Source organism: Panthera pardus, unplaced genomic scaffold (genome assembly GCF_024362965.1).
Source record: "Panthera pardus isolate Hobbes unplaced genomic scaffold, ASM2436296v1 HiC_scaffold_3, whole genome shotgun sequence".
Classification (NCBI taxonomy): Eukaryota; Metazoa; Chordata; class Mammalia; order Carnivora; family Felidae; genus Panthera; species Panthera pardus.
The window spans coordinates 10,880,646-10,899,062 of record NW_026526876.1 but is presented as its reverse complement, the minus strand read 5'-3'; the positions used below and the strand labels follow the sequence as shown (position 1 = coordinate 10,899,062).

The following is an 18,417-nucleotide window of genomic DNA, read 5'->3' as shown; positions in this document are numbered from 1 at the left end:
CATTGTATATATATGCCACCTCTTCTTTATCCATTCATCCATCGATGGACATTTGGGCTCTTTGCATACTTTGGCTATTGTCGATAGTGCTGCTATAAACACGGGGTGCATGTGTCCCTTCGAAACAGCACACCTGGATCCCGTGGATAAATGCCTGGTAGTGCAGTTGCTGGGCCGTAGGGTAGTTCTGTTTTTAGCTTTTTGAGGAACCTCCATGCTGTTTTCCAGAGTGGCTGCATTAGCTTGCATTCCCACGAACAATGCAAAAGAGATCCCCTTGCTCCGCATTCTTGCCGACACCTGTTGTTGCCTGAGTTGTTCACGTGAGCCATTCTGACAGGTGTGAGGTGGTATCTCCTTGTGGTGTTGATTCGTATTTCCCTGATGATGAGTGAGGTGGAGCATTTTCTCACGTGTCGGTTGGCCATCTGTCATCCAAATGTCTTTAATCAGACAGTCTGTCTCTTGCTGCTTTGAAGCCCCTCCCCCCTTTGCCCTGTTCTGCATTTCTACCGTATCTGGGTCTGTTTCTTGACCTTGTATTTATTCCACTCATCTGCCCGTATACACTTCCCCATTGGGGCTTTATGTTATGTTCCAGTATCTGGTCCAAAGAGTAGGTTGTCAGCGTGTTTTGGTTTGACCTTGGAACAGGTCATCAGTAGGAGCCGGAAAGGGTTCACAGTGGAGGACAGGGCCCGGCAGACTAGCCCCTCTGGGGTTGACAGTTGTGGCGATGCGAGGGCACGGGTCTCAGCCAGCCCTTCAGCAGCCCCACAGCATGCGTGTGGCCAAGGTGGGGAAGGTTGGCCAGATACTAGGATAGCTGATTGAGGTCTCCCAGCAGTTAATAATCCTGCCCAAAGGGTTAAGAGATCAGGGTTATTCTGGAGAAGAGTGTTTGGGGTGTGCCCTGGACCTTACTCAAAACCCCTGTAAGCAACTGGGATGTGGACCTGTGTTACGTTTTCACGGGACACTGACTTGGAAGTCTACCGTGCGTCTGCGCGGGTTGCCTTCGGGCTCCTGTGTGACAGGGAGGAGGCTGCGGCTTAGCGGAAGGGGGGAATCGGGTGGTTGGGGCACGCGGGAGAGCCCTTCTCCTCCAGGGCAAGGTGCAGGGGCCACGGGCACACCGGAAGGCTGTGCTCCCGAGTTTGGGCGCTGTTCTGCAGGTGGCGGGGATCCCTTTCTTCTTAAATTTTTTTTTTAATTTATTTTTGAGAGACAGAGACAGAGCACAAGTGGGGGAGGGGCAGAGAATGAGACACAGAATCGGAAGCAGGCTTCAGGCTCCTAGCTGTTGACACAGAGCCCGATGCGGGGCTCGAACTCACAAACTGTGAGATCGTGACCTGAACCGAAGTCGGACGCTTAACTGACTGAGCCACCCAGGTGCCCCGTCGGGGATCCCTTTTAAGTTTAACCTCGCGGGGAGACAGGACTAGTTGTGTTTTCCGTCGGCCTGCGGAGGAGAGCTGCGCCCGAGGGAGCAAACGGGAAACGGGCAGCGGTCGGCGGGGGCGGGGGTGCCGGAGCGTGGCTTTGCGTCCCGGCCGCCGGCGGAACGGGAAGGCAGGCGGCCCGGCGTCCACGAGTGCCCTTTGACCCGCCGTCACGAATGCTTCCTCGCCGGGACCCTTGCCAAAGGCTGGCCGGGCCTCACCTGGGAGCAGCTGGCCGCCTGGCCCAGGCCGTTAGCCCCGTCGTGTCCTTGCTGCTGACTGTTCTCTAGAGATGGGCTTTGGGCGAGCAGAGAGCGGGAAGCCATCGAGCATCCCCCGCGTGGCTGGGGCTGTAGCCAGCAGAGGAGTGGCTTGGGTGGCAGGCGTTGGGGAAATGATACATCGCTCAGTCTTGCTCTAAAGGAGTCCACGACCCGGCGATAATCGGAACACTGAGTGAGCAGCGCCTCTAGGAGAGCGAGCGGCTGGGTGTGTGGGGTCCGGAGCTCAGAGCGTCCTGGGGGGGGGGGGGACGCGGCTCCCAGGGGTGGGGCAGTGAGGGCAGCGGAACCCCCATAACACCAACATTTTAGGGGCAAGGAGAGCCCTTAACGGAAAGAGGAGCCCACGGAAGGGGTGATGTCCCAGAAAATGAGACATACTGGTTTTCTGCAGGGACTTCCCCCACGTTTACCTATAACTGATTAAAATGGGCAGAACGTGGAACACTCTAGTTATTTCCAGGTGAATGCTTCACATTTCCCGGCTTTTGGAAGTTCTCCTTCCAGAAATCTTCTAGGACCGTGTATCCTCGTAAAGCCCCGTCATGTAATTTCTCTCCACCGATCTGGACAGATACAGTGGCTTGCTGTGGGGAATCAAGAGAGGCGGTTCATCTCGCGAACCCAGAGGACACCCCAGCTTCTTTAGCTTTGAACCTTTAGCCGAAAGAAATCCCACAATGCCGGCAAAGCCAACAACGCCAAGTCTCGGAAAAGATCCGGGAGGCACACCTTGGAGATACCCGCGGCTGTCTGGCCCCCATCGAGCCGGACCCTGCATCTCGGGCTTCGTGTGTGAGTGTATTTCCGGACCCCAGCTGGTCTGTGGCTCACGGTAACGTTGGAGGTGTGAGACGCTTCCTTCAGGGCGGGCCCTCAGCTCCTCCGCACGTTTAGATTGACCCCCGGGGACGGAGTAGAGCGAAAGCCCGTGAACTTCCACGGAGGTTTGGTGAGGTGGGCCCTCTTCAGGGGAGGCATAGACCTTGAAGGTGAGCCGACTCAGGCCGGCCGGCCCCACAGACCTCGGAGCTACCTTGAACGTGCTGCTGGCAGGGGGCACTCCGGCCTCCCCTGCTCTTCAAAAGGCCCAAGAGGAGATGGTCTTTCTTTCCGCCACTGTGTGGTGTTGGGTCTGCCCGGGCTCATTGGAGGAGGAGCGCCATCTTGCCAAGGAGGTAAGTCACTGGACGAGCTCATTCACGAAGGATGGACGGATAGGAAAACACAACCCCAGCTCCTCGGTGACGCTGACCTGGACAGCCCTAGACTCAACCTACCCTATGGGCGTCTTATCTTCTGAGATCATAGTTTTTCCCTACTGTCTGAGCCATTTTGAATAGATTTTTTTTTTTGGTTACTGGCAAGAGAAAACATTCTATATGTAAGTGAAATAATTCACTTCTTATTTCAATCAGTCCCATTATTTAGGTTTTGCTCCTTGAAATGTCACGACATAGCCAGTGGGAGCCCCTCTAATTGGAAACATGCCCTTTCAGTACTGCCTGTGACTTTCTTGAGAACGCCCTTACTTTTTTTTTTCTTTTTTAGCGACAATAGTATGTTCCAGGCATATCCTGAGGTTTGCCTGCTCGAAGGTATGGAGTCAGCTGCCCTCCAAGGAGCCCGCGTTTTAGTGGAGAATAATATCGTAGACCACAGTCCGGTTTCCAAGGAGCTGGTGTAGGTAGAAAAGACCGTTGTTGCTGTCGGGACTCTTTTCGTTGTGACAGAGCTGGAAAAATCATTTCCTTCGCACGGCCATAGTTCTTACCAATCAGTAAGAAAAAGACCAAAATCCCAGAGAAAAACGGAGCGGCCGGTCCACAGAAAAGGAAATACCAGTGGCTTCTACGATACGGAAAGATGCCCAACTTTACTCAGCGTAAGAGAAACGGAAATTAAAATGACACGAGTGTGCCGTTTCTCGGCTGTCAGACTGGCTGCGGCGAGGGCGCTCATCAGCACGGTGTTGGCGAGACTGAGGGAAAGGGGGCATCCTCACGCATCACTGGCCTCACTGATGGAAGCGGAAATTGCCACAGCATCTGTGGGGGGCAGCTTTGCACGTGCCAAATGTCCACATGCTCGTGGCCCAGAAATTCCATTTTTAGGATATCGTGCTACGTGTATACTTACATTTGAGAAACCATGTATGTGCCCGGCGATTTCTTGTAGCAAAACACTTCTTTTTTATATTTACACAAGATTGCCAGCATCCTAAATGTCCACTTAGACAAAGCTGGTAGGCTATGTTTTGCTACGTCGAAACAGTGGCACCCTTTTTAAGAAATATTTATTTCAATTAAAATATTTATTTTTGAGAGAGAGAGAGCAGGAGAGGGGCAGGGAGACGGGAGACACAGAATCTCAAGCAGGCTCCACACTGTCAGCACAGAGCCGGATGTGGGGCTCGAAGTCACGAACCTGAGATCATGACCTGAGCCGAAGTCGGACGCTCAACCTACTGAGCCCCCCGGGCGCCCCCAAACAGTGACACCCTTAAGGCACAAGGAAGCTCTTTAAGTTGATACACAATGATCTCCTGATTTAATCTGCAATGTGGAAAAACCAAGCTGCGGAACAGTGTGTAGAATATGCTACCACGTGCAGGAGGAGGACGAGGGCGATCGGCGTGTCTCCACTCGTGAACGTGCGTAGGGAAGACGTACGGCGACCACAGGAGGTGGAGACACCGGGTGGCGTGGGGCTGAGCGGGAGACCCTAGCGAATGCCACTTTCTTTCTGCCGTTCCCGCTTTGCGTCATGGGAAGTTTCCGCCCACGAGAAAAGCAAACCAGAAACGACGCTGTCCCTGTTTCTGTTGACTTCACTTGCTTTGTCAGGCTTATGGGACTCGGCGTCACGGCTACTGGAGTCGATCTGGCCATTCCTTTATTATTTATGTTGCCTGGGAGTTGCTCGTTTGCCTGTGTCTCTCCCGAGGGAAGGACTTACTTTTAATGGGCCTTTGTGCCCAGTGTGTTCTAGCAAACACCTCTCAGCACCCGCAAGCCTGATACCGTGCTGTATCCAGAAGAAACCAAAATGAGGACGTCCTGCTGGGAATGTGGTCCCTGCCGAGGGAAGCTGGCTCACCGTGGTTGGGGATCCGGCCGTTCGCGCAAACTACTGTGGCATTAAGTGTGCGGTAATGAAGTATGCACAGGGCAAAAGCGGTAGAGAGCGAAGCCGATGAGGGCTGGCGGGGGGCGGCGGGATCACCGGGGAGGACTCCGAAAAACCGGAATCTGACCAGGGATTAGAAGGCTGAACAGAACGTCCCAGAAACAGGGACCACAAGCAAACTGCAGAGTGGGTTCTGGGAAACACAGGGGTCCGGCCCACGTGGGGAGACGGGAGGTGAGGATGGGGTGTCGTGGAATAAGGTGGGAGAGGGGCGGGCCAAGTGGAAAGAGCGTCGAAGGCCAAGAAGCTTGGATTTTTATCCCGCAGGCAACAGGCGGGTAGCGATGAGCCCCCGAGCTTGGCACAAGGAAGGCCTGTAAGTGTTGGAAGTTGACCAAGTTAGTTCCGAGGCCACGCTGTACCTCACTGAGGAGCTCCTGTGGACCAGCCCCCCCCACCGCCCTCCTCCCCTGCAACCTTAAGCATGGCCCTCCCAGAGAAGAGCCACCTCGTGAGGCCAGTGTGTGTGAGTGTGTGTGTGTGTGTGTGTGTTCGGATGGGGAGGCCTTGGGGCCCCTGGGTGGCTCAGTCGGTTGAGCCTCCGACTTCGGCTCAGGTCATGATCACCTGGTTTGTGGGTTCAAGCCCTGTGTCGGGCTCCGTGCTGACGGCTCGGAGCCTGGAGCCCGCTTCGGATTCTGCGTCTCTCCCTCTCTCTGCACGTCTCCAGCTCGCGCTCTCTCTCAAAAATAAATAAGCGTCAAAAAAATTAAAAGAAATTAGATGGGGGGGCCTTCCCAGCCCCACACTGGGAGGCCCCCTTCCCTCCTCCTCCCCCAACCGGGTCGCTGTGTGCCTCCCTGGCCCCCCACCCCCACTCCCGCCAGGCCCGCCTTCTTGGGCTCCCGGCTGGTGGAGACTCTGGTGGAGACTCGGGTGCCCCCACACCCGGGGCCCCGCTGGGCTTCCGAGGGGGAGGGGTCCGGGCTCTGCTCTTCAGAGAGTCCGCTCTTCCCCCTGAGACCGCGACTTGTCTTCCGGCAGGATGGGTGTCCGCCGGCTCCTCGCTGTGCGCGGGCTCCAGCAACCAAGGGCAGCTGTGGCTGGTGGGCCAGCACAGGGAGGCGGCGCTCAAGACGGCGCGGGAACAGGACCCGGCGGGGACAGGTGACACAAGGGCCCGGACGGACGGGGCGCACGGCGCGCTCCCCCGCGGCCTCCTTGGAGGTGACCAGTGCGCGCCCGCCCGTCGTGGCGCAGAGCTCGGCCTTTCCTCGAATAGGCCGTCCGTCCTCCCGTGTCCCCTGTTCTTAAAAGCTGCCGTTTCAAGCCTTCTGCGGCGTCGCTAGGTGGGGGACCTGCGGGCCCTCCCCGGGTACCCGGCGGGGATGCGGGCGCCGGGGAGGAAGCCCGAGATGCGAAGCCCGCGTTTCCCAGCCTCTTCCCTGCTCTCGCCGCATCCACCTGCTACTCGCCCCGGCTCCGACCCGCCAGGCCTCACCGCCTGCCCCTCTTCCCAGCCCTCCCCGCGGCGCTCCCCCCCCCTCCCCCGCTTCCCTTCCTCCGCTTCCCTTCCTCCGCCTCTAACCCAGAGTGCGCGCGGTCAGTTCTGTCTCCCGGACCTCTAGGCCCCGAGCCCCGCCCTCGCCCACCGGGGCCGCCTTGAACCCGAGTCGCCTGCGCGCCCTCCACCGCCCCGCCCCGGCCGCCCTTCCACCACCGGAGCGGTTCTCCAAACGTTCCCACCTTCAAAGGTGCCCCCGCGCAGAACACGGGAGTGGCTTCCGTGTGTCCTCGGGACCAGCCCAACGCCCGTGGCTTACCCTCGAGGCTGCACGGTGTGGTCGCGCCCCTCTCCCCACAGCCCTGCCCTGAGCCCCAGCTCCACGACGCGGCTCGGCTCGGCCCCGTCTCCCGGTACCCCTCTGCGCGGCACGCCTCCCCGCCTCTCCCTCTCCCGCGCGGCCCGGCCCAGCGCCGCCCCCTGGAGGGGTCTCTAGTCGGCACGTCGTGCGGAAGGCCTGCCAGGGCCGGGGACTGCCCGCTGCATCCTGGGGGCGCTGGCGAGGGCGCCCCTGCCGTTCTGCTCCGCGGTCCCCGCGCCCGGGGGCGCTCCCTCGGGGCGCGGCGCGTGGCGCGGTGACCACGGGGAGGAAGAAGTGAGGAAGGGGTGCACCTCCCGGTCTCGCCTCCTCCGCCTCCCCCCGACCCGCGTGGGGTCGTGGGGCTACCTGCTCCGTGCGCGCCCCCTGGCTGTGCGGCTCCTTTCGCGCGCCTTTCCCAGAGGCCCTCGGAAGGGCGTCCGGCGCGGGCAGGGCTCAGTCCCGGGGCTGCTTCTGGGGAGCCCCGCGGTGGCCGAGCCCCTGTCGCCCGCAGGAAGTGGAGCTTCAGGCGGACGTGCAGGGCCCCGGCGCCAGCGGGGACGAGTTCAGGTTCCCGTGCTGCCGCTGGGTGGAGGGCGCTGGCATCCTGAGACTGCCCGAGGGCACCGGTGAGCGCGGGGCCGGGGGCGTGAGGAGGCCCGGTCGGGGGAGCGGAGGAAGGGAGGCAGGGCGCGCGGGCTGGAACCTGGAAATCGGGGTTCGGGGCGGTTCTGGAAGAGGCGGGTTGCTGGAGATACACCTGCCGGCCGGAGGCTGGGGGAGGGCAAGATGCAGAAGGGTCAGGGCCAGCGGGCAGGGCCGGCAGGGGAGGCGTCCTTGGCGGGCAGGGGAGAGGCTCTCCGGAGGAGCCTCACTGCCCACCCCTCCTCCCCACGCGTAGGCCGCGCGGTGCTGGACGACCCTCAGGGCCTGTTCAGGCAGCGCCGGGAACACGAGCTGGAGGAGCGGAGGAAGCTGTACGGGTCAGCCCTCCCCCCCGCACCCGACTCCTCCCGACCCCACCCGACCCCACCCGACTCCTCCCGACCCCACCCGACTCCTCCCGACCCCACCCGACAGCCCTCCCCCCGCACCCGACTCCTCCCGACCCGACAGCCCTCCCCCCGCACCCGACTCCTCCCGACCCCACTCGACCCTCCTCCCGCACCCCGACTCCTCCTGACATAGCGATGCAGGAGAGGGCGACGGAAGGCGCGGCCGCGGAAAGCACCCCTTTCTGGGTCCTTGCTCTCTGCCTCCGGCGGGTACCTGCGCGGCCCCCTGCGCCCCGCGGCCCATACTGGGCTTTGGGCGCCACCTGCTGGCCGCCGGGCAGTACTGGACAGGGGACCTGCCTTGGGCGCAGAAATTCGGAGAAAGGGGCGAGCTGCTGCTGGGGCCTCAGGGAACTTTGGAACACCTCCTCCCTGCAGCCCCTGGAGGAGCTCAGGGCGGGGTTATGGCTGGGCTGGGGATTCTCACCTTGTGACTACAGTCCGGGGCAGGATGACAACACCAGCGTTGTGCGTTTATTTTCTGAATTCTTGTATTTTATTTTATTTTTTTTTAAGTTTAGTTATTTGAGAGAGAGCACAAGCGGGGGAGGAGGAAGAGGAGGAGGAGGAGAGAGAATCCCAAGCAGACTCCATGCCGTCAGCGCAGAGCCTGACGCGGGGCTCAAGCTCACGAACTGTGAGATCATGACCCGAGTCAAAGTCGGGTGCTTAACGGACTGAACCACCCAGGTGCCCCTTTCTCACCAACAGTTACTATTTTCTTGTCTTTTTGACAATAGCTGCCTCACAGGTGTGAGCTGATAATCTTATTATAGTTTCGATTTGTTGGTTGGTCTGGTTTTAGGTGGCTGTCTGCTTTTTGTGTGAGAATTTTCTCTGTTCTGTTTTTATGTGACTATTCAGGAAGATCCAAAACCTCTTGCCACCACCTTGCCAGAAACTCTGTGTGTTACTTTTTGTAGTGAAAAACCCCTGAGGTATGGGAAGCTTAATCTGGGCATTATTTGGAAGGTCGCTGTGGCAGGGAGCCAGTGTTGATTTCTGAGGAATGGAAGCGTCATCAGATCGGTTCGGAAGTTTAACTTGGCAGAAGTCTGGCGACTGGGGAAAGGTAGTGGAACGGGAAAGGCCAATTATGACGGTACGTCAGCCCTCCAGATGGGAGATGCTACTGAGGGAGAGGTGAGGGGGGACGGGTGTGAGAAACACGGTGGGGGCTGAGTCAAGTGGCTTGGTGACGGGTGGCGGGAGAAGAAGGAGAGTTGGAGACGTGCCGGTCGACCGGAAACTCCTAGAACGAACGTCTGGGGGAAACGGCAGAGTCCCAGACGTCAGTAGGGATGACGGCAGTGACTGCCGAGAGGGGGACCAGGGGGCCGAGGGGGAGATACCGCTAAGGTCTCGAAAATCAGTTTGGCGAGTTACGGGGTCCTGGGCGGAGACGCGGGCGGGCGTCCGGAGCTCGGGGAAAGAGCCACGCCGGACACGCGGGTGTGGGGGTCGTCTGCGTTCCGCACCCAAGGAAAAGACAACAAATGGCACTAAAACAATATTTGCGGAAAAGTGAGAAAAACTGCTTGTGAGATGAAGGAACCATCTGGCTACATCAAAAATAAAAAGGCAGCAGGAAGCTTTATGTGCGCGGGAAGGGCCCGTGGCTTTCTCTCCGAGTGGTCTGGCTCTGTTTACGGGGAGTTTCTGAATGTCAGGATTTGGTTTCTTGGTTTTGTTTTTTTTATTTCAGAGAGAGGGAGAGTGTGCGCGTGAGCAGGGGAGGGACAGAGGAAGAGAGAGAGAGAGGCTGGTAAGCAGGGCTCGATCCCACGACCCCGGGATCATGACCTGAGCCGAAATCCAGAGTCGGACGCTCAACGCTTGAGCCACCCGCGCGCCCCACTGAATGTCCACATTTGGAGAGATGTTCTCCGGGGTCATTCACATCACACCCCCTCGTAAGCCTTACGCCCCACCCCAGATCGTCTCTGCATCTACTGCTCCGGGTTCATCTCCCCTTGGTTTCGGCTTCTCCGGAGAAGAAAGCCTCGACAGGTGGGCGGTGCGCTCGAGGGACGCACACCTGTACCCGGATGCCTGTACGTGTACAGATCTTCGGCCCAGCCGCGTGCCACGCACACGCGTTACGGGGTAAACGGTACCTCCCAGGCTTGGGCCTCTGAGAGCTTCCCGGGGACGGTCCTCGGCCTGGTGTTTATTGCTGTCCCCCCCTTGCTGCACTTTGTAGCGTCTGCAATGTGAATCTTCAGTCTTCACAAACGCTCGAAGTCTGTTACGCTGAGAGTCTTCCGTCCAGTTGATTTTGTCCCCGCACACGCACGTTTTGCTTCCCCACTGCGTGCTGGTGGGGCGCCTGGGTGGCTCAGTCGGTTGAGCGTCCGACTTCGGCTCAGGTCATGATCTCGCGGTTCACGAGTTCCAGCCCCGCGTCGGGCTCTGTGCCGACCGCCCGGAGCCGCTTCGGATTCTGTGTCTCCCTCTCTCTCTGCCCCTCCCCCACTCACGCTCTGTCTCTCTCTCTCTCTCTGTTTTAATAAACATTAAAAAAGTTTTTTTTAAAGAATGGGATTAGTGATGGCAAATTTGCACAAAAGAATGCCACGCAGTCACGAGAATGAAAGAACAACTAATGAGCAACCACGGGAACGAATTTCACAAACACATTGTTGAACAAAAGAAATCGGACGGGAGAGAGTACGGATGCTGCAACTTTATACAAAGTACGGAAACAGGCAAAACGAATCCGTGGTGCCACAGGTCGGAACAGTGGTTACCCTTTGGGGGAGGGTACTGACCGGGAGGGGTCACGAGAGAGACTTCTGGGGGACTGGTCATTTTCCACGGTGATTGTTTTTCCCTTTTATCTGGGTGCCGATTACATATGAGTGCGTCCAGCCTGAGAAAGCCATCAGGTTGTACCCTGGTAACAATCCACTTTTATATATGTAACTTGTACTTCCAGACATGAAGATTAAAAGAGGATGGGCCATAGTTAAGCCACATGGACCTTCAGAGTGAAGTTACTTAGTATCTAATACAGTTTAGGAAAAGGACCCCTTTGCCAATGTCGTTGTCAAATGAAAACAAATCCAGACTTAAGGAAGTGGAAGTTATTCAAGAGTATTGCATGGGGAGACCACTTTGACCACAAGATCTGCAAGTGTCTCAAATGTCAGACAGAAAGAAATTTTCTCTGGTACGAGAAGTGTTTAGGCTAGAAAGAACCAGGGGTGCTGATGTGGTCAAACCTTGGAGCAAAAAACCAACCAACCAACGAACCAACCAAACGAAACCCTTGGAGCAGGAAGTACCTCTCCTTCAGGTTGGCTGACGGGGTGTTCCCCAATGCTAGAAATTCTCTTTGATTTTTTCTGACCTCTAGCCCTCTGCGTTAAGGTCGGGCGTGGGGTGGGGGAGATGGGCTGTAAACCCCTGGTGCGTACCGTCCGGACGCATCATTGATTCTCCCGGGGGAAGGCAGACAGGGGTTGGGAATCCCTCTATGAGGCGGGAGCAGGAGTCAGTAACAGTGACGTAACGGGTCTCGGGGAGGACTGAAGGCAGGGTGGCATGAGGGGTTGAAACTCGAGGGAATCTGGCCTTTATTTATTTATGGCCCACACGTCTTGGACTCCTACACCTCTTTCTCCCCGTTAAGGTTTTGTTTTTGTTTTTGTTTTTTAATGTCTGAGAGACAAAGAGAGACAGAGTGTGAGCAGGGGAGGGGCAGAGAGCGAGGGAAACGCAGAATCCGAAGCAGGTTCCAGACTCCGAGCTGTCAGCACAGAGCCCGACGCGGGGCTCAAACTCGTGAACCGTGAGATCATGACCTGAGCCGAAGTTGGACGCTCAACCGACCGAGCCACTCAGGCGCCCCTCCCGTTAGGTTTTAAAAAAATCAATCGGCTTTAGTTTTTAGAGCAGTCTTAGATTTACAGAAGATAATTGAGTAGACAGTACAGAGAGTTCCCAACACATCTCTGCTCCCCCATCTTGTGTGTAGTTTTCCTATCAATGTTACACGTTATTAATAATAATACATAGTGTACCTTGCAGTGATATTGTACATTTGTTACAATCATTGACCTGATCCTGATACAGTAACTAAACTAAAGCCACTATCGTAACTGATATGAGAATTGACGAAAGTCCACAGCTTACGTTAAAGTTGACTCTTGGTGTTACAGTTATAAGGTTTTGACAAGGGTGTGATGACGTGTATTCCTCGTGACGGTATCCTACCGATTGGTCTCGCTGACCTAAACTCTCCCTATTCGTCCTGCCTGCCTCCCCCACAGCCTCTTTGGCAACCGCCCATCTTCTGTCTCTGCGACTTTGCTTCTCCCAGAGTGTCATATAGTTGGAATTATGCGGTGTGCTGCCCTTTTTAGTTTTATTTATTTATTTTTTTGGGGGGGTGGGGGAGGAAGGGCAGACAGGGAGGGAGGGGGCGAGAGAGAGAGAGAGAGAGAGAGAGAGAGAGAGAATCCCGAGCAGGCTCCGCACTGTCAGACAAGTCACTTTTAGATGGAAGGCTGTGGAAATAGGATCTGAAGTCTTTCCTATGATCTCTCCAGCTCTGTGATAGGTCCCAGCGTATTTGGGTTTAACTGCACATCTTTGTGAATTTTGTAAATTTTGAGAAATTTGAGAAACTGTACTAATTGATAAAGGTAGGAAAGCCCTGACAATAGGACCCTAAAACTCACCTAAATAGTGCAGAACATCCCTGCCTTCAATATAGTTTCATTTCGGACCTGCCCCTTCACAAAGCCACGACACGACAGCCATTCCAAGTGATGACTTCAGACGGGTCCACGTGTGCCCGGTATTGGTCTCCTTTGGCTTCAGTCCCAAGCCCTGCTTCCTCTTTAGATCGTGGGGTTTCCTTGTGTGTGATAATGACCTTTACCATTTGCCGAATGCTTCTTTTTTAAAAAAAATATTTATTTTGAGAGAGAGAGAGAGAGAGAGCGAGCGAGCACACGCAGGGGAGGGGCAGAGAGACAGGGAGAGAGAATCCCAACCAGACTCCGTACTCAGTGCAGAGCCCGACGTGGGGCTCGATCTCACAACGGTGAGATCGCGACCAGGGCTGAAACCAAGAGTTGGACGCTTAGCCAGCTGAGCCCCCCAGGTGCCCCTTCGTTGAACGCATCTTAAACATTACATATTGTGTTAAGAGCAGTTTCCACAGCAACCCTTTCAGTGTCCAAGCAGCTTTATGACGTCGGTGTGATTGTTTTTATTTCGTAGCTGAGGACGCAGAGACTCTGAGAAGCTCGGTAACGTGTCACGGGTCGCACGGTCACAAGTTAGAGGCGGGGCCGGAATTGGACTCGAGCGTGTCTGGCTCAGAAGCTTGTGCCCTTAACCACCACTCCGGCTTCCCCCCTCATCTCGCACCCTGAGGTTCTTCCCTTGAGATGGTCTCAAATCTTTAGATGTCACTCGAAGCAGATGGCCTCGTCAGGACACGATTTATAACCCTGTTTAACGTGGAGGACTTTCCCATTGCCCAAAGATGCTGCGGCGGTGAGGGTGGAGATTCCCAAAGTCCCCCTGACAAGTTTAATGTTAGGTTTTTGGTTCATGTTTTCTAACTGGAGGTAACGGGTAGCTGTAGGTTTTCCCCCAAAGGGGATATTTGCTGAAGGCGTAGTACCATGGTGGTCTCTTGGCAGGCATACCCGTGCTCCTGTGCCGTAGAGAAAAAAATTCTGTATTCTTTCCACAGATAGATGTACGTATCTATAAATCTGTATCTGTAGAGTAGATCTCTATCTATCCGTATATCTTTATATATGTGTTTAACGATCTTCCCCACGATTCCTCTCCCTGAGAAAGAAACTCACAGAGAAATCCACACAGAAATTTAGTGTGCTATTTGGCACACGGGCCATCGTCAGAGACTTACTGGCCAAGTGGAGTTGAAGTGTCTTAGCATCGAGCCCGGCACCTCCACGCGTCTCTGCTGACCTCTTGGCTTTATCGCCTTGGCCTTGGGCCATCGATGGGAGGTACAAAACAGCACGGGGGTCCGGTCCCGAAACGTCACCGTCATAGGCTCACGTGCCGGATTCCCGTCCGGTGGTGGAAATCGCGCGGCGTGGAAATGACGTGGCAGGGAAATACCCTGATGCCTTTGGTCACCGCTAGGGACGCAAACGGAGACGGGGTTGGTGGGGCGGTAATGTCTGGGGAGACGGCGCCCTAAGCTCCCTTCTTCCACCCAGATATCCTTCTTGGTTGCCGGGCTCTCTGCTTTCACAGTCGGGTACGGACCTTGCTGTCAGAAAGTGGGTGCTGAGGTGATTTGGATGCCACCGTTCGTTCAGACTCACGGTCAGTTTCTCGCTTTGGCGCCAGCGGTCCCACCTCACTGACTGTCGTCGAGAAGCGCACCGTCGTGGGTCACGTAAGTACGGTGCTTTTCCGTTGGGGGAGGGGAGCTCGGACCAGACTGCTCTTCTCTAAGGCGGCTGTTTCGTCTCCCAGAGCCGCGGCCTTCGTGGTCAGGTGGTCCGAGCCCCGCAAGACAACCAGTGAGTGCTTAACCAAGCGCTTTGTTGCCGGACCCTCGCTAGCCCCCCACTCCACCTCGATTTTCCCACCGCACGCAGAGCTTACTAAAGACGTCAGTTCAAAAATGGTTCCATTATGGGGTGGGTGGCTGGCTCAGTCAGTTGAGTGTCGGACTCTTGATTTCAGCTCAGGTCATGATCCCAGGGTTGTGAGATCGAGCCCCACGTTGGGCTCCACACTGAGCGTTGAGCCTGCTTAAGAATCTCTCACTCACTCTCTCTCTCTCTCCCCCCCCCCGCCCCCCCCCCCCACTTGTGCTCTCTCTCTCAAATGAAATTAAAAAAAAATTTCAAATGGCTCTATTATCAACCACCCCATTCTGGTCAATATAAAAAGACGACTGATAGAACAAGTCACTAGTATTCCGTGGAGTTTGGCGTTTTGGAGGGAACTATTTCCTTTCTTCTCACCAACATGAGAGAGAGGCAGGGTGGTGTTGTCTCTAAGGCCAGGGTGAGAGTCGGGTGCGAGAGAAGCTCTTGTAAAGGTGTCTGCTATAAAGGGAATGTTCTGGATAAATTCCTCTTGTGCCTTTAGACCCACTTTGTAGTGGTTTTGTTCGATTTGTTTTTTGTTTTTGTTTTTGAGAGAGGGAGCATGCACAAAAAAAAAAAGGAAAGGGGCAGAGAGGGAGAGAGAGAATCCCAAGCAGGCTCCATGCTGTCAGCGCAGGGCCCCACTTGGGGCTCAATCTCACGACCCTGGGATCGTGATCTGAGCCGAAATCAAGAGTCTTAGACTCAACCGACTGAGCCCCCGGGCGCCCCTCATTTTGTGTTCTGTCTTCCTGGGAGGATGGTCTTGTGGGTTATGTCAACGGGCTCGCATGCCCCCTGGTCTCTAGGGGGTTTGTCCGAGGCAGCGCCCCAGCGGGAGGTCACGGGGATGGATGAGAGTGAGGTGGGTATGTTTATTCCCCTGGGTCCCTCCCCTAAAAGTTCCTTTTAGGCTGTGTGACCTGAAAAAAGGATACCGCTCCTTTCAAGGAAGCCTTCCCTAGAAAGCTTTCTCTTTCTGGGCTTTAGTCCCCTTTTCCTCGGGCTTATGGGTGGTGACAGCTTACAGGGCCGATGGGCTCAGGATCCTGCACTGTTCCTCTGTGGTTGTGTCACACCCTACCCTTCCTTCGCCAGCTGTCCCTTTGTTAATAAGCTGTCCTCCACTTACCCGAATTTAAATGTGTCCTCTGTCTTCTGTTGGGTGCTTGGCTGACGCGAGGGAGACCAGCAGAATGAGAATCTCCTGGTGCCATCACTGGCGTGGAGGAGAGCGAAATAAAAGTTCGCGTAAGATTCTGACTGCCCAGGGGCCCAGGGTGTTGCCATTTTAAGTTGTCCTTCTCCATTTTGGGGAAGAACAGGGAGCGATTTGTCTTCTGAATTTGGAGGCATATTTAAAAAAAATTTTTTTAATGTTTATTTTTGAGAGAGAGAGAGAGAGAGAGAGCGCACGAGCAGGGGAGGGGCAGAGAGAGAGAGAGAGGGAGACAACAGAATCTGAAGCAGCTCCAGGCTCCGAGCTGTCAGCACAGAACCCGACGCGGGGCTCGAATCCACACACCGTGAGATCGTGACCTGAACCGAAGTCAGATGCTCAACCGACTGAGCCACCCAGGCGCCCCTGGAGGCATATTTTAAGAGAGAAACCCGTGTTTGCTATTGGTCTGGAGGCCTTGGGATTGGAGGAATCTTACTGGAGCCTTTCGGATCTAGTAAAGAGTTCCCCGAAGGCCTGAAAGAATCTTAATATATTTGAACCTGGGGGAAGATGGGGCCGTTGCCAACTCATCCGTCCTGAAAGGGTACGGCGGAGGGCATCAGAGTCCCGTGGCCCCACATGAAGGGCAGAAGCCCGGGGACTCCGGGTTTCTCTTCCAGGCCAAACGATGGCACGTCTAGCTGAAAACGGCGTCGGGATATTGCACTGAGGAAACCTGGCTGCTGTCCTAGGAGTTCTTTCGACAGCACCAGCCGGCAGCTGAGCACTGCCCCAAGAGCCAAGCGCTGGGCCTGCAGACCATCCTACCCGCACGAGCAACAGGTAGCGGGTGGCACAGGAGCCTCTGACGAGCGACTTCACCGGAATTTCCTCATTCCGTCCCGGCCCCCGTCGGAGGATGGATGAGAACCCACAGTCCAAAGGCAGGAAGAGTGACACCGCAGGCGAGTTTTGAGTGATTATACATGGTGTGTAAATTGTGCTCGGGTGGGGGCGGGGGGGCAACTGAGATGTGCCCCGTAGGGATCTGGAAGCCGAGTTGGCGGAGGGAACACGTTGCCAGAGAGCAAGAAGCTTCTTCCCGAAATGGAGGTTGAGGCTCTGGAGGGGACCGTAGGTTACGGAGTGGAGGTGGGGTTTGTCGGGTTGGAGTCGATGAGGAGGAGAGGAGAGTGCTTCCGGTTTGCGGGGGGGGGGGGGGGGTGAAGAAAAGAGGGCTTACTGGCCGTGAGCTGCAGAAGAGAGACCCCCGGGGCGTGCTGTGCGGTGGCGAGTGTCGGGATGGCTCGCGGTCCCCGATTCTTGAGTGTCGGGAGGGGTGGCTGCAGCGGACGAGGTAGCCTCAGAAAACGAGTGGATTTTGCAAGGAAGCTTCCAAATCGTCTACGCCGAACCGGCTCATCAGGTGACCGACGCTGAGCGTCGGGGGCAGGACCGACGGGGCCACACTGTGCCAGAAGCCTCGTTCCCGCATGCCTGGCTCGGTGGCACCCGCCGGGGAGCCTTCTGTTTGTCAAGAATCGTGTGAGCGTTTCTGTCACCTGCTTGTTACCGTCACTAGCGATTCACAGACTCGTGAAATGAGCAAACAAAACGTATTGCTTTTATGAAAACCCAGCTCGACTGACTTACGCCTCTGTGAACAAGGATCATTTAAAAATCACCGTCAAGCGGTGCCTGGGTGGCTCAGTCGGTGAAGCGTCTCTTATCCCGGCTCAGGTCGTGGGAGGGGGGTCAAGGGAGGGCGACTTGCCTGCTTGAGTCTCTCTCTCTGCCCTTCTGCCCCGTGTGTGCTCTCTCTCTCCCTCTCAAAAAAATTAAATAAAAATAAAAATCACTGTGAATTGAGTGATTAGAAGGAGGCAAGACAGCTGCAGGTGTGAGGAACCCCGTAAAGATCTGGAGGGTCACCGCATTTCGTCTTTTCCCTACAAACACCTTTCGTTTCGAGCTCCCTTTTAAACAGATGTCGACTCATCTGGCTGTGGTTTACGCAAGAAAGACCCGGGGAAGGTCTTCTTCAGGACCCACGCTCCGAAAACTCCCGCCCGATACACGAAAACACTCGTGGGTGGCTGTTCATTTACGGTTTCGCTTTAGATCGACGTGTTTCAGGTTTGTGTCAATACTCTTTGATTCCCTCTTGATCCCCTTCTGATGTTGGCCGACCCGACGAATTCAACATGCAGAAACAGAGGCGGCGTTTAAGCAGAAGCCCGTGGACTCGAGGCCTCTGGGTCACGGCAGAGCGGAAGGTCCGGGAAAGGGGGAGGGAAGCCTGTGGTGAGCCGGGGCGCTGGAGGGGTGGGCGGAAGTGAGCCTCCCAAGAAGGGAGCTGGGAGGGATGTGGACCTGCGACCGCGGCTTCTCTGAGGAGGCCCCCGAGACCCACACGTGGGGAGGCGGAGGGGCAGCCGACGCTGCTGGGATGGGAGCGGGCCGATGGCACCCGCAATACGGTGCTGGCCCCGAAGAGCCCGTGCGGGGAAAGCCCCACGGAGGCTTCAGGACGGGACTTGAAGGGGAGTTCCCGACTCCTCCTCTTGCCCGGGAGCCTGGACAACCGAGCCACGGCCTCCGCCTGCCCGGCACCGTGTACTCGTCCTGCACTGTCACTCGGGATCCTTGTCAAGATGGTTTACTCACGTTCCCCTGAAAACAGCCCCGCACGTCGAGCCTCCCTCGCCCCACTGTCTGTTGTCGTCTTACTTATTCGCTATATCCGGGTGGCCCGTGCTCAGCGCCTTCAGCCCCCGGGAGGGCGTGGAACTGGCATCGGAACGTTTGCAGGTGGACCAGGGCGCACCTTCTCCGGGGACGGTAGGGGGACGCACCTGTGTCAGCGGAGAGGAGCTGGTGGGTGGGA

At 56.3% G+C, this 18,417-nt stretch overlaps 1 protein-coding gene and 1 long non-coding RNA gene across 3 annotated transcripts; both read right to left on the bottom strand.

Annotated features, from left to right (window-relative positions):
* Positions 1–2,175: 2,175 nt before the first annotated feature.
* On the bottom strand, positions 2,176–3,812 carry LOC109246095 (MICOS complex subunit MIC26-like). The gene is given in 3 exon segments (XM_053893049.1): positions 2,176–2,354; positions 2,357–2,805; positions 3,748–3,812. Coding segments are annotated over 3 exon segments (693 nt in total).
* An 8,899-nt stretch (positions 3,813–12,711) lies between these two features.
* LOC109245997 (uncharacterized) lies at positions 12,712–18,302 on the bottom strand. Of its 2 annotated transcripts, XR_008418712.1 has the most exons (5): positions 18,198–18,302; positions 15,501–15,587; positions 14,034–14,255; positions 13,666–13,903; positions 12,712–13,446 (listed from the first exon to the last, which is right to left on the bottom strand). It is a non-coding gene; the product is annotated as an uncharacterized LOC109245997 (long non-coding RNA). The 2 variants fall into 2 exon arrangements; XR_008418711.1 differs by lacking the exon at positions 18,198–18,302 and having other exon boundaries at positions 15,501–15,810.
* Between the last annotated feature and the right edge of the window lie 115 nt (positions 18,303–18,417).